We start from the raw sequence: 13008 nt of genomic DNA, 5'->3' as shown, positions 1-13008 counted from the left end.
TCTTACTTCTGAATGTAGTTCATGATATCGTAATACCATGGTCTTCCGTCAAGCTCTTCAGTCACGGCTAAACAGGAGGCCTATTTTTCTAGGACTTCAATCTTCAAAGGTTCTACTTCTAACCCATCAGTTACACTCAACATAGATGATAAAGTTGCCAAGGCGTCGACAAACTGATTGTGAGACCTCAGCAAGTACTCGAAGGAAATGTCGTCAAATTCCTTCATGATTTCTTCGAGATACTCGTGATATGGCACAAGTTTGATATCTCTAGTTTTCCATTCCTCTACGGTTTGGAGGATAATCAGTGTGGAATCGCTGAACACCTTTAGCTTGCTTACCCCCATTTCAACTACGGCTTGGAGTCCGAGAATACAAGTTTCATACTCGGCTATATTGTTGGTGCAAGGGACCACTAACTTTGCGGACACAGGGTAGTGTTGTCCGTCTTTTGATATAAGTACTACCCCTGTTCCGGAACTAGACAGGTTTATAGCTCCGTCGAAGAACATGGTCCAGGGGTCTTCATCCATATGCAGAATACGGTCATCCAGGGAGTATTCGTCATCATATGAGGCTTCGGGATTTTCTGCCAGTACATCAACGATTACATGACCCTTAACTGACTTTTGTGGCATTGTCTAGACGTCAAATTCTGAAATTAGAATCTGCCACTTGGCCAAATTCCCCACCAATGCTGGTCGATCAAGTAAATACTTGATGGGGTCGTTCTCCGTCACAAGAAACGTCTAGTGATGTAGGGTGTATTGTCGTAGTCTATGGAGTACCAACACCAGTGCAGCGCAAGTCTTCTCGACTTCGAAATAGTTTGACTCTGAGGCAGTGAACTTCTTACTTATGTAATAAATGGCCCGTAACTTTCTATCGTCGAGGTTTTTTTGGGCTAGCATTGTGCCCAGAGACTTAGTATGGATCGTGATATAGAGGATTAGAGAATGCCTCGGCTTTAGCGGGACCAGCACTGGTGGATTCATCAAATATTGCTTCAGCTAATCAAAAGCCTCCCGACAATCATCATCCCATTTAATTTGCGCATTCTTATTTAGGAGTTTGAAGAACGGCTTGGCAGTTTCAGACAACTAGGAAATGAAGCGGGCTATAAAGTTCAACCTACCCAGAAGGCTCGTTCTTCTTTCACAGTCGATGGAGATTGCAACTCACATATAGCCTCCACTTTGGAGGGGTCTACTTCAATACCTTTACTGCTCACAATGAACTCGAGTAGTTTACCCGAGGTTGCTCCGAATATGCACGTTGCCGGGTTGAAATGGAGCTTAAACTTGCGGAGCCGTTCGAACAGCTTCTTCAAGGTATCAACATGGCTCTTTCCAGATCGAGACTTGGCGATCATGTCATCGACATAGACTTCGATCTCCTTATGCATCATGTCGTGGAAGAGCATAACCATCGCCCGTTGATATGTTGCCCCAGCATTTTTAAGGCCAAAGGGCATGACCTTATAATGGAATGTCCCCCTTGGGGTGATGAACATCGTTTTCTCCGTATCTTCATCTTTCATTTTGATATGATTATAACCCGAAAATCCGTCCATGAAGGAAAATAGCTCAAACCCGATAGTATTATCCACTAGAACATCTATGTGTGGCAACAGGAAGTCATCCTTAGAACTGGCTTTATTCAAGTCGCAGAAGTCAATGCAAACTCAAACTCGGCCGTCCTTCTTCATCACTGGCACGATGTTGGCCACCCAACTACAGTATCGGGTGACTTCAATGAACCCCACTTTTAAGAGTTTCATAATTTCCTCTTCTAATTTCTTTGAGAGTTTGCGTTTGATTCTCCATAGCCTCTACTTCTTAGGCGGAATATTCAGATTGGTAGGTAGACTATGTCCCACAATAGAGGGGTCTAAGCCCGGCATGTTGGCGTATGACCAGGCAAAGGCATCTTGATACTCTTTTAGCAACTGGATCAAGCGTTTCACCTCACCTTTGGGAAGGGCTGCCCTTATCTTTACTTCTTTGGGTTCCTCCGTATCACTGAGGTTAAGAGTGACGGTTTGGTCTGAGGTGAGGTCTTTAGGCTTTTCGTGACGATGTAAATCTTGTTGAATATCCAAAGAGCCATTGGGTTCGTCAGTGTCATCGGGATCATGTTCGATGGTGCATAATTCATTGGATTGGATTATTCCCATACCCTCACGTGTTATAAAATTCCCCCTGAAACATAAAGTAAGGGGTTCAGAAAGACAAACAAGGCTAAAAAGTGCATTTTTATAAATTTTTTCAATTTTTTCGATTTTACTTTTATTTTTTCGAAATTTGCTATTTTTTGTGAATTTTCGAAATTCTTTTCAAAAAGGTTTTAACACGAGGGAGCATGAAGAAGCCCAGGCCTCAGAATTCTCATTGGATTATAGTTTTTCTTTTATCGATTGGATATCATCACCGGGCTGGTTTGATATACCTCAACATGCCCTCAAAATGAAAATAATTTGTAATTTCATTGATTATCACTAAATGAATTACATTTATTGAATGGAAATTGTGACAATTCATTCCTAGTAATAAAAAATCCTAAAACCAGCTCTCGAAACGAGGCAAGTCCTAGAAAGCAGTAAAGATTCTCACACAATGGAATATGCGGAAAAGTAAAAGGTGTTGCTCTTGTGGGCCAGCGCCCATTCCCTCCAACGGTCCTTCTTCAATGGCTCCAATAAGCATATCGTCAAATAAGGTAGTGATTCCTTCCATCGCATCATCATGGTTTTCTATCACTGACAGGGTTGGATAATCCATACCCCCCATCTATCCAGGACGATGTCATAAGGGTCAATGTAGAAACTCGGGGAAGCCGAATACTTCATATATAGTCAAATTTGCCGCTCAATTGGCCTAGAGTATCAATTACCTCCTTTTCTTCACGCATCATTCTGGAAGGATTGAGTGGTGTGGTTCGGATGTTCGGAACTACAAGGAGATCGTCTCGGCCTTGGCAGAGCCATAGAGCACGAAATGTGAATGGTCCAGCATCTAAGAGTTCCTGAACCTTATGCTTTTAAACATAGCAAGCATCAGTGGAGTGACTGACTTCTCCCATGTGATAGTTACATTTCTTGGATGGGTTATAGTTGCAGAACCATTCAGGATTAGGCCACTTTGGTTGAGTGAAGAGCAAGCCCTTCTTTTGGAGAGCAAGCAAGACTTTAGAGAGGGGTCTGGGGAGAGGTGTGAACTGTCTTCCAGTGCCCCGTCATTGATCAGGGAACTGGTGTCTCTGTGGGTTGTTTTGACATCCAAGGAGTAGTTGTGTCTTGCTTTACTGGGGGTGTGGTGCTGGAACAAGTATTATAGGTCTGCCTTGTTCACGCTCTATAAACTTCGGGCGCAGAGCGCTCAATTCCATAGGGTCAGGGAACTTGAGAATGTCACTGGGTATGACGGTTCAATTTTCTGGGTCGACACTAGAGGGTTCCGCTTGAATCGTAACCCCTGGTTCTTGAGGAAGGGGACAGGTCATGGTGAGTTGTTCCAAGCAATCTGACATATGTGCCTCTCGCTTTGAGAGTTGTCGAAGAACGGTGGAGGCTTGCTTCAAGTCCTTCTTGATATTAGCAAGGCGGTCCAGCACTCTATCCCGATCATTCATTTTTGCCTGCGTCCATGTACGGACGGTCAGTGGTGGATGTTCCATAGTCAGTCAGCTTGGATATCAACTTCCTCGCGGCGGCTCATAGCTAGGGGCGTCTCGGCTTGGCGGCTGGTCGACGTGTGGAGCTCCGAGAAACAAAGGCACGAGTGGCGCTTATGCAAGGAAATCGCAGTCGCCATGAGAGTAGCAATTGGTGGACGGAGCTGCGGCTTGTGCCGAGTGGTGAGCTCGCGGTGGTGGAGGAGAAGCAACAAGGGAACTCGACGGGGTCGTCTCTTAGCGAGGCACGAGCGATGGATCGATAATCATGAATGATCCGTAGTTACCTAATTCGGACAAACAAGCACATATAAGCATTAAAAGAAAAATGGCACGCCGATCCATGACATAGGTCTAACCACTTGGATTTTGTGAAATAATCCTTCATTAATGGTGAAAATTCTTGAACATCGAGTAAAAGAGCAAAAGCTTGAAATTCCCTAAACAAATATTCTAGAAAAGAGAAATTATTTCCCTAAACAAAAATCTAGGACTGAAATGAAAGATAAATTCAAACTTTTTCATTCGGCTTGATCTGTATACATATGGGCGGCGACTTCATTCTTCAACTGCTTATATACTCGGGCTATTTTGGAGGCCTTTTCTTGAGCTCTCTCGGCCTTCCTCTTGAGACAGTTGTTCTCTGCGTGAGTCACGGACTTGACAAGCACCTTAGGTATCTTCGAGAGTAGCTCCTTCGGGATCTTGTGCTGCCGGATATACTGGGTCATTGCAAAGTAAGACTTTTGCTTTCCCTTTGGTTCTTTCTCAGGTGGTGATATTTTCAAGAGACAACACTTCCTCCACATCTTCTTGATCAAGGCTACGGTCCCTTCATGGTCATCATCGCCATCAGTGAAGTTAGCTCAAATGAGTTCCAGTTGTAACGACGGAGGGAGTCCCTATAGAATCTGATAGTGACGAGACACTTTGGCCGAATAATACTCGATCGCGCCGGTGAAGCCCAATAGAGGAACCAGTCCGACACCATTGCACGTAAGCCGTGCTTTCTCAACTTTGAACCAATTAGCATGCCATTGGAGACCTTTGGGTCTAGCGTTTCTCATAAAAGTTAACCACTCGGAATAGTGATAATCGGGTGCATCCTTTTGTTTTTCTTTAAACCTTAAAATGGGAAGATTAGAATCATTAACCTCGGGTATTGTCAGTAAATCACCGCACCCTTTTATGTGAGACAAAAACCAAATTTGTAAAAGTTCAAGGGGTGCATGAATTGTTTTGTCACCATCTTGCTTATATTTAGTGAGAGAAATGAAAGTCTCGGCTAAAATGGTGTTGACAAAATTCTTTTCAAGACAAACTTGTTGGACCAACCATGCGATTGACGGGTTACATGCGTTCTTACAATAGGGGAAAATGACAAATTCGAAAAACACGCTAGTAAAAAGATTCTACCCTTTTGAAAATGTGTGGCTTCGTCAAAACGTCGGTTTAGGAATGTAAAAGGACACATCCCACGATTTGCTTTCAAAATTTTTCTTACTTCATCTTCTTCGACATTCATAAATTCTAACAAGATTAACGCGGGGTTCATTCCTAGGGGTGATGTAATTAATTCCAAGTCCAAAGGTTTTCCAATGATCACACTATATACTTCCAAAGTCGGAGTAAGCTCATGCTTACCAAATATAAAGGTAGTCGTTTCCAGACACTAGAAATGTGCTAAGGCTCGAATAATGCCGGTACGGACTTTGACCTCCAATAGGGGGAGCAACCTCCCGATCTTAGCTTCCACTAGCGTACGGTTGGTCAGACTGAGTCGGTTCCACCAAATGCTAAGCTCGCCTTTAGGAGCATCGAGGATCCGAATGTCAGCCCCTCCCATAGTATATAGACCAAGACTCACGATCGACCTAATGTCATGGACCGACCAAAGAAAATACAAGAAAATATGTAAATTGCGAGATAAAGGCTCAGAAGACTTACTTCGCCCGGTAGAACCATGGCAATCACATAGATATGTAAATGAAATGTGAGGTTCGATTTCTATCTAGACACTAGCTTGCAAAATGGAGCCCAAGAATTGTTTGGGCTAAACAAACATGGTCGTGGTTTGGCCAGGATTCCCTTGACTCCGGCTCAGTCAAAGAGCCGACCCACGTCACGGGTTGCAACTGGGGTGGTAGCTCAATGACACCGAGAAAGAAAACTTTCAGGACCAAGAAGGGCAACCCATACTACGCGAAAGCAGTCGGGGTGTCCACTAACTCCGGCTCAGTCAAAGAGCCGACCCACGTCACGGGTTGCGACTGGGGTGGTAGCTCAATGACACCGAGAAAGAAAACTTTCAGGACCAAGAAGGGCAACCCATACTACGCGAAAGCAGTCGGGGTGTCCACTACCTCAAAGTACCATCCTAATCCAATACCACCCAGGTCCGGCAGCGGGTAATGTGTGTGGTGTAGTCAATGCAAAAAGGCATGCACAACAGATTATATCATACAGCGCTTCGTACATAAAATAAATCATACATTCATCACCTCCCTGCAAAACAAAGGTTAGCAATCACGCCTCCCCTTATACCTCCCATTTTGCAAAAACATTTAACACCTTAAACATTACAGACGTACATGGGATCCTCGCTGTCAAACAAAATATTTTTCGAAAAGAAAAATTGGCCTAAGTCTGCTAAGGGTTTTCAAGTCCCCAGTGGAGTTGCTAAGCTGTCGCGACCTTGCCTCCGAGCGGGTGTGACCACCTAGGAGCTCGACTAATGGATTATTATGTCCAAACCTAATGCGGGCTCTCTCAAGCCCTACCAATTCGCGACTTAGGATTTAAGTTCTTAATGTGCGAGTTTCTTCATGCTAGAGTCACCACTAATCTATTATGTGGTGGGTCGATTAGAAGCCCAAATAAAGCACAGGGAGATATGTTCTATTCTTACGAACAAGAAATTTTGAGCTCGGAGACTTGGTTTAGCTAGAATTAATCTAACGCCCATTCGATACCTTTTCTTTTCAAAAAAATGTTTGAGTAAGCAGTCTAGATCCATTTTATTATCTAATCACTAACATGTGAGGTGACCATGCGGGTGCCCACTCCACCAATTTAACACCCAATAAAGAAAGCAGTAAATAAATTATTAGCTTAGGAGAATAACATACCTTTTAGCAACGTAAGCATATGCATTGTTAGTTGGAAAATCACACAAACAGCCCTAATATAATTTCTAATTAACAAGCGATTCACTCAATGCATATTTTTTGGATGTTTTCACTTTATTACATGCAAGCTAACCTAAGTGCAATGACAAACAAAATATGACATGCGATTAATTAAACCTAGCAAGCAAACTTTATGTCATGCGACGAAATGACCTAATTCTAATGACAGGCAAAGGATGTATTTTTGGTATTTTTCATTTAAAATTCGAAATAATGAAAAATGCCTAAATTAACTTGCGATCTATTCTAGAAATACACTCTAACGTATCCAAAATGACTTCTTTTTTATATTTTTCATGAAAATTCGAAATTATAAAATACCCTAAATAATCTATTAAGACTAGAATAACCCCTAATTTAAACTAGGAAATAAACTACCCTAAATCCCAATTTAAATTTAGGAACTATCCCATTTTCCTAACATACCTAGGATATCCTAAACATGCATCATCACTAATTTAAACACTAACTAACATTTTTTGGATTTTCATTATTTAAAAGGAAATAAATCAAACAAGATAGCAATCACACTCCGACAACCCAAGCGATCCGCAGAATCCTTCTTATCATCTTTAATTTTAGGAAACGATTTAGGCTAGCGATCATATCCATGTGATTATAGATAAAGCCTATCGTTTAAATTTGGAAAGCAAATAAGATACGCTATTGTATCCAAGTGGTTAGGGATAAGATAACAATCTTCCGTACCACTGCGCATCATACCTTATTTATAAGGTCAGACGGACATTCAGGTACATTGCTAAATTAGGAAATTTTCCTAATTCGGGGTATTTTCGAATATTGCGGATATCGTACACATTATCCCCAAAATATTCACAGAATATTTAAAACATCCAAAAATCAGGGAATTAAATATTTTAAAAATATCGAATGAGAATTTTACCTAATTTCGCGAATAACTTTCCAAGTTTGAATCATCGGCGGATCGGGATCACGAATCGCGGGACGACCGATGGTGGGTGGACCGATGGCGACGCTTAGCGGAATATGGCCGAGTGGAGCGGGATGCGACTCAGATGGCAGCATCGCAGCCAAGGCAGGCGTGGCAGACGGGCATCGGCAGTGATGCTGGTAGAGGAGCAGCAACGGATGGCTGGCATCAGGGCAGCCACGGGCTGCCAATCAGCAGGGAGCGACTCGGGTGCAGCAAAGGACGGCCGAGAAGCAAGGGCCGATAGTGGTGTGTGTGGGGCTCGGCACGGGCTGAGATGGAGCGGCTACGGGCTGCAACACGGACGACAGGGAGCGGCTCGGCGAGGCTTAGTTGAGCACGGTAGCTACGTCGGGCTCCAGGGAAGCAGCAGCTCAAGTCGGCGTGGCAATCAGTAGCAGCAATGTCGTGAGGGTAAGCATGGCACGCCGGCAGCAGCAAGGTCAGCCCTCGTGAGCTGGCCGTCGCGACAAGAGGCGGTAGCGGTGGGCACGACCGGGATGAGGGATGGGAGGTGCGGTTGGCACGAGAGCGGGCTCGGCAGGACACCAAGCGACGGCGCAGGCATGGGACCAGGAGGCGGTAGCAATAGGCGCGACCGAGGCGAGGGCCAGTGCGAGTGGGCAGCAATAGGGCGTCACTGCTAGAGCGGCGGCGGTAGGTGGCAGTAGACGTGGCAGTGCCGGGTCTCCGTTGGATGCGGATCGGCAGGCGCGGCCGGGAGAGGGAGGTAGTGGCCCGGGCACTGTAGCGCGGCGGTGGTGGCCGGCGCAAATGCAGCGCAAGCGAAGGGGCTCGGTTGGCCTCTCCTTTTGGCTCTCACTCTCACTCATGTGTATCACTCTTGTGTCTCTGAAAATTATGAACGCTCCCCTTTTGATTAGGGGTATAACTGAGTATATATAGTGCTAACCTCGGTTTATCGCGGGCTTAAGTGTCCTAATGAGCTTTGGTTTAGGCATTTCCTTTTAATTTTATTTTGATTTCAAACGGGCTGAATTAACTTTGGCTTTTCTCTAATTAAGTCCAGTTGGCTGATTTAAGCTCAATTTAAAACAACCAAGGCTTCTTTCGCCTAGCAATTTTCGGTCCGCCTTTCCCCGAGTGAGCCGAGCCTCGCTCGACGTGCGGACCGGGTTTGCGCGATGGATTTTAGGCTTGCTCGCCACCACCGGTCCGATAATGGAATGCGATTAATTTATATGAACCTAAACAATATGCTATGCAATTCTAATATTTTTGTTTAGGTGTTAAGATTTAATCCCCGGTTTTATGTGAAATTAATTACTAAATGATTAGCCGAAATTTAGGTATCAACAATGGGTCAAAACGGGTTAAATGGGTCTATTTTCGTCAAACCATTTTCAACCCGACTCGATCCATCTGTTTGATAGGTGTAATTATCATGTATTGAATTTTGTAATTTTTTTTATAAATAATGTTTTTAAACTGGTCAATCTATTGACCCCAGCAATTTGTGACCATGTACGTCTCCTCGGACCTCGCTTCCGTCCGGTGGCTGCTCAAACTGAGTGAGGGGCATACGACAGAGAGAGACGGAGAGAGAGAAGACGAGCTTCCATGGAGTCAACCATATCGAAGACTCTCTATCTCTCTGACGACTCCGTCCCCCCTCAACCCCTTCGTCTTCCGCCTCCACCGCTACCTCCACCGCTACCTCTCCAGGTCGCTGCATCGTCAATGCCTCCCGTCTCGGCTCGTCGTTCATACACTCTGCTGCATTTACGCTGACCGCATCCCCAGCCCGAGCTTCGGTTCGGCCCCGTCTCTGTATCCCCCTCCGGCTCCCGCGAGGTACCGTTAGCAGTGCGTTTCGAGCTCCGCTGCTCCTTTCGGCGCCTTCGGCGGACATGGCGGCGGCGGCGGCGGACGAGGAGGAGGCGGCGGTGGCGGCGGAGTTGACGGCGAGGATGGGAAGGCAAAATCGGTCGTGGATGGAGCCGAGGAAGCCTTCAGCTGTCTTCTCTGATGTCATAACTCTCGACGTCGGAGTAAGGCCCTCTCTCTATATATATCCGTCGCACTTTATGTGAATTTACGATCTAAAAAGCTTCGATTTTGTCCATGCGTGTCCAACTTTCCCTGCATTGTATTGCTGAAGATGTTATTCTGTGGTGCAGATCATGTTTTGTTTGTGCGGTCACTTGAATGTCTCTGTTTCGTCTCTGCGGCGAATGACTTGTGGGGGATATGCGGCGAGTGTGAAGAGAATTCTGGAAAATCAAGTGAGTTTACCATTGCTTTTGTTTTTCTTGTAATTCTTGAAGAGAGTTTGCTATTATACTCTCTAAGGTAACTAGGATCGTCCATTTTTCATATGAAAAGAAATCGTCATCTTTAACTTGAATTAAACTTAGTAGGACAGAATAGTCATCAACTGGGTTACCCTTTTTGCCCTCTCATAAATGTAAAGAGAAATAAGGTTCTAAATTATCTCTCATGTGGGTGGAAAGAATCACAGGAGAAATGGCTTTCGTCACTTTTTGTGGTAAGATTTGAACCCTGTGTGTTTTTTTCTTTTTCTGCTCTACCTTTGGACAGCCACAAGTATGTGCTGCCAGCGTCGATCTTACAACCGAGACATCTGAAGCCAAGGCTGTTCCTAACTGGCAAAAAGAGTTTGGGAAAAAACTTGCAAAACACTTGACAGATTGTGGCTTTAACCCTCGTGGTAAGCAGTTTTATTCAGCATCTGTTTGTTGCAGTAGAATGAGGTTTGGCTGATATTTGTGAATATCATTGCCACATATAACGTACCTTTTATCATAGATTTTCTGTGTCAATGACTCCATCTACTAGTTGGAAGTACAAGCTTTTATATCTCTTTGGCTTGTCACTGGAATCTTACAAGTTGGGGTTTAGTCGCTTAAGATGAGGTTCCTTGTCATCAGGAAAAAAAAAAGGTGAAATGTAAAGTAACAAGGAGAAACTAGAGTTGCCGACTTTAGGAGCTTTTCTTTATTATGGAGAATCTCGGTCACGATTAAACCAAGACTAGAGTTGTCTCTAGTACAAAAATGTTGCTTGCCAAATTTGAAACCCTGAGAAACTAGCTAGGAAAAAAGGGGCAAATTGTGAAGGATACAATATGTTCCTTGGGCTAGCTTTTCTTTTGGAAAAACCGTATTCGTTGTTGATGGAGACTGAATTGAGGTCCCTGATTTGACTGAACAATTTAATTTTATAGGTAGTTTTAGACTCTAAGAATCCTCGTTACTTATTCTTGCTGAACACTTAGATGCAGGCCGCTGGTTGGATTTGAATGAAATATTTTTCTTGTTAGTTTTAGGGGCTAATAGTATTGCTTTTTAAATGGATCAAAGTTGATACTCCGTGTTCATTAGCTGAACTCACCAAGTTTTGGATTGGTGCTCTTATCTACAAATTGGTTTTTTGTCATCTATTAAAAAATTGTGGACTTTTTTTATAGAACAGTCGACAGAAAAAAATTCAGTGATGGAAAATGTGTGGGAAGTTGTATTTTCCATTGTGGTCTAGTGTGGGTCCCTAGTATTTTGTAATTTGATCGGTTAGGTCTAGATTAGTGAGTATGGGCAATGACTGCTGTAGCATTATGGTTAGTTTGTATGCTTAGTATCAGTTACGTCTAGAAGTCTTTGCTGCAATTTCATGAAATTTCATTTGGCATCATTACTGTCCTTGATATGATAATGTGGTGATGATATAAGCAATTGATATCATATAAGCATAATTGCAAAAACCGTCCTCAATTTTGCTTTTCATATTAAATACCGTCCTCACATTTCAAAATCTACATCATGCATCTCCCCAACCTAAATTGACCTATTTGCCCTTATTCATGCTTGAGATCTACACCCGGAAAGTGGAATCCAACATTGAGGATGGGGTCATTCGAGAAATATGTGTGGGTGGGAGATGCAACTTGAAATCCACAAAAAAAAACGTGAGAATGATAATTGTAGTTTTGAAATGTGAGAATGGGGTGTTTGATATGAGGAGTAAACTTTAGGATGATATCTGTAATTTTCGCTGTCATATAATACAAACTAACTCCGTGAAGAATATTTTTAATGCAGGTTGTGGTTGACAATTTCTCTGGACGCTCTCGTGGATTTGGTTTTGTAACTTTTGATGAGAAGCAAGCAATGGATGAGGCTATTGAGGCTATGAATGGGATGAACTTGGATGGGAGAAAATCATTGTGGAAAAAGCTCAGCCTCAAGGTTCGGGTAGAGACCAAGATGGTGATTGCAGTCATGACCGGGGTCGTGAACGTGACCCTAACCGGGACTATGGTGGTGGATGTGGAGGCGGAGGTGGAGACTGGAGAGTGCTTGTGGCAAGCCTGGGCATTTTGCATGGGAGTGTCCTAATGAAGGGGGCAAAGGAGATAGGTGCGGGGGGGAGGGACGACAGGTATAGACGCGGAGGAGGTGGTGGTGGTGGGCACTATGGTCCTGATCGAAAGGGTGATCGATCTGGCGGGTGCAATAGGGATAGTGGTACTCGAGGAGGATCGGGAAATGACTGCTATAATCGGGACCGTTCCGGTCCCTGTGAACGTCGTGGTACAGGGAACTTCCGTTGGGTAGAAAGAATACTCCTGACAGGTATGCACACAATTTTTTCCAGTTATAGTAAAGCAGTTGATTCTGTGCTGATTGAAAATTATTTTGTGCTTGTAGCAGAGCAATTGGAGGTACTGCTTTTACTTGCTGGAGTTGTCAAAGTCTCTTCTGATGCATCTCTTCTTTATTGTTCTCTGGGCGGACAAATCTGCCTTATCAGTCTTTTGATGTGCAAACTTTGGCTAGAAGATTCAACTGTATGATGTCCTTGAATGCTCGTTTTGATGTTTGGGTCTGATGACATTGCTTACTTGACTTAAACAACCAAATTTGGCCTTACTCTTTCAATGCTACTGGATTCTCTTTTGCTTACATGCTTTAGCAATGGCAAATGCATCTGAGATCGATCTTGGTTGACTTCTTCATTGGCAATTGCGACTGTGGAGCGTGGACAGCTTTTTGGTGTCTAGATGGCTCTTTTGAGGATAGGGCAAGAGATTCACCTGTGGAAGTAGTGCGGTTTTCTCTTTGCAAAAGAGAAGCTGCCATAGAAATGAATGCCCATTTTGGCTACGATTTTTCAGATGTCTTACTTTTTGAAAAGGAGTGAAGCAGGTAAACTCTA

General features: G+C 43.8%; 1 protein-coding gene across 1 annotated transcript; it reads left to right on the top strand.

The window, feature by feature from the left end:
* Positions 1 to 9767: 9767 nt before the first annotated feature.
* LOC130135064 (uncharacterized) lies at positions 9768 to 12987 on the top strand. The gene is made up of 6 exons (XM_056303312.1): positions 9768 to 9824; positions 9954 to 10058; positions 10375 to 10527; positions 11892 to 11978; positions 12032 to 12425; positions 12504 to 12987. Exons 1-6 carry the CDS (start codon positions 9768 to 9770, stop codon positions 12644 to 12646), a joined length of 939 nt encoding a protein of 312 aa, XP_056159287.1. The 3' UTR covers positions 12647 to 12987.
* The last annotated feature ends 21 nt before the right edge of the window (positions 12988 to 13008 follow it).

The sequence above is a fragment of the Syzygium oleosum genome, unplaced genomic scaffold (genome assembly GCF_021117445.2).
Source record: "Syzygium oleosum isolate NSW1041296 unplaced genomic scaffold, Sole_v2.1 Sole_v2.27, whole genome shotgun sequence".
Lineage (NCBI taxonomy): Eukaryota > Viridiplantae > Streptophyta > Magnoliopsida > Myrtales > Myrtaceae > Syzygium > Syzygium oleosum.
This window is presented reverse-complemented; position numbering and strand designations above follow the sequence as displayed.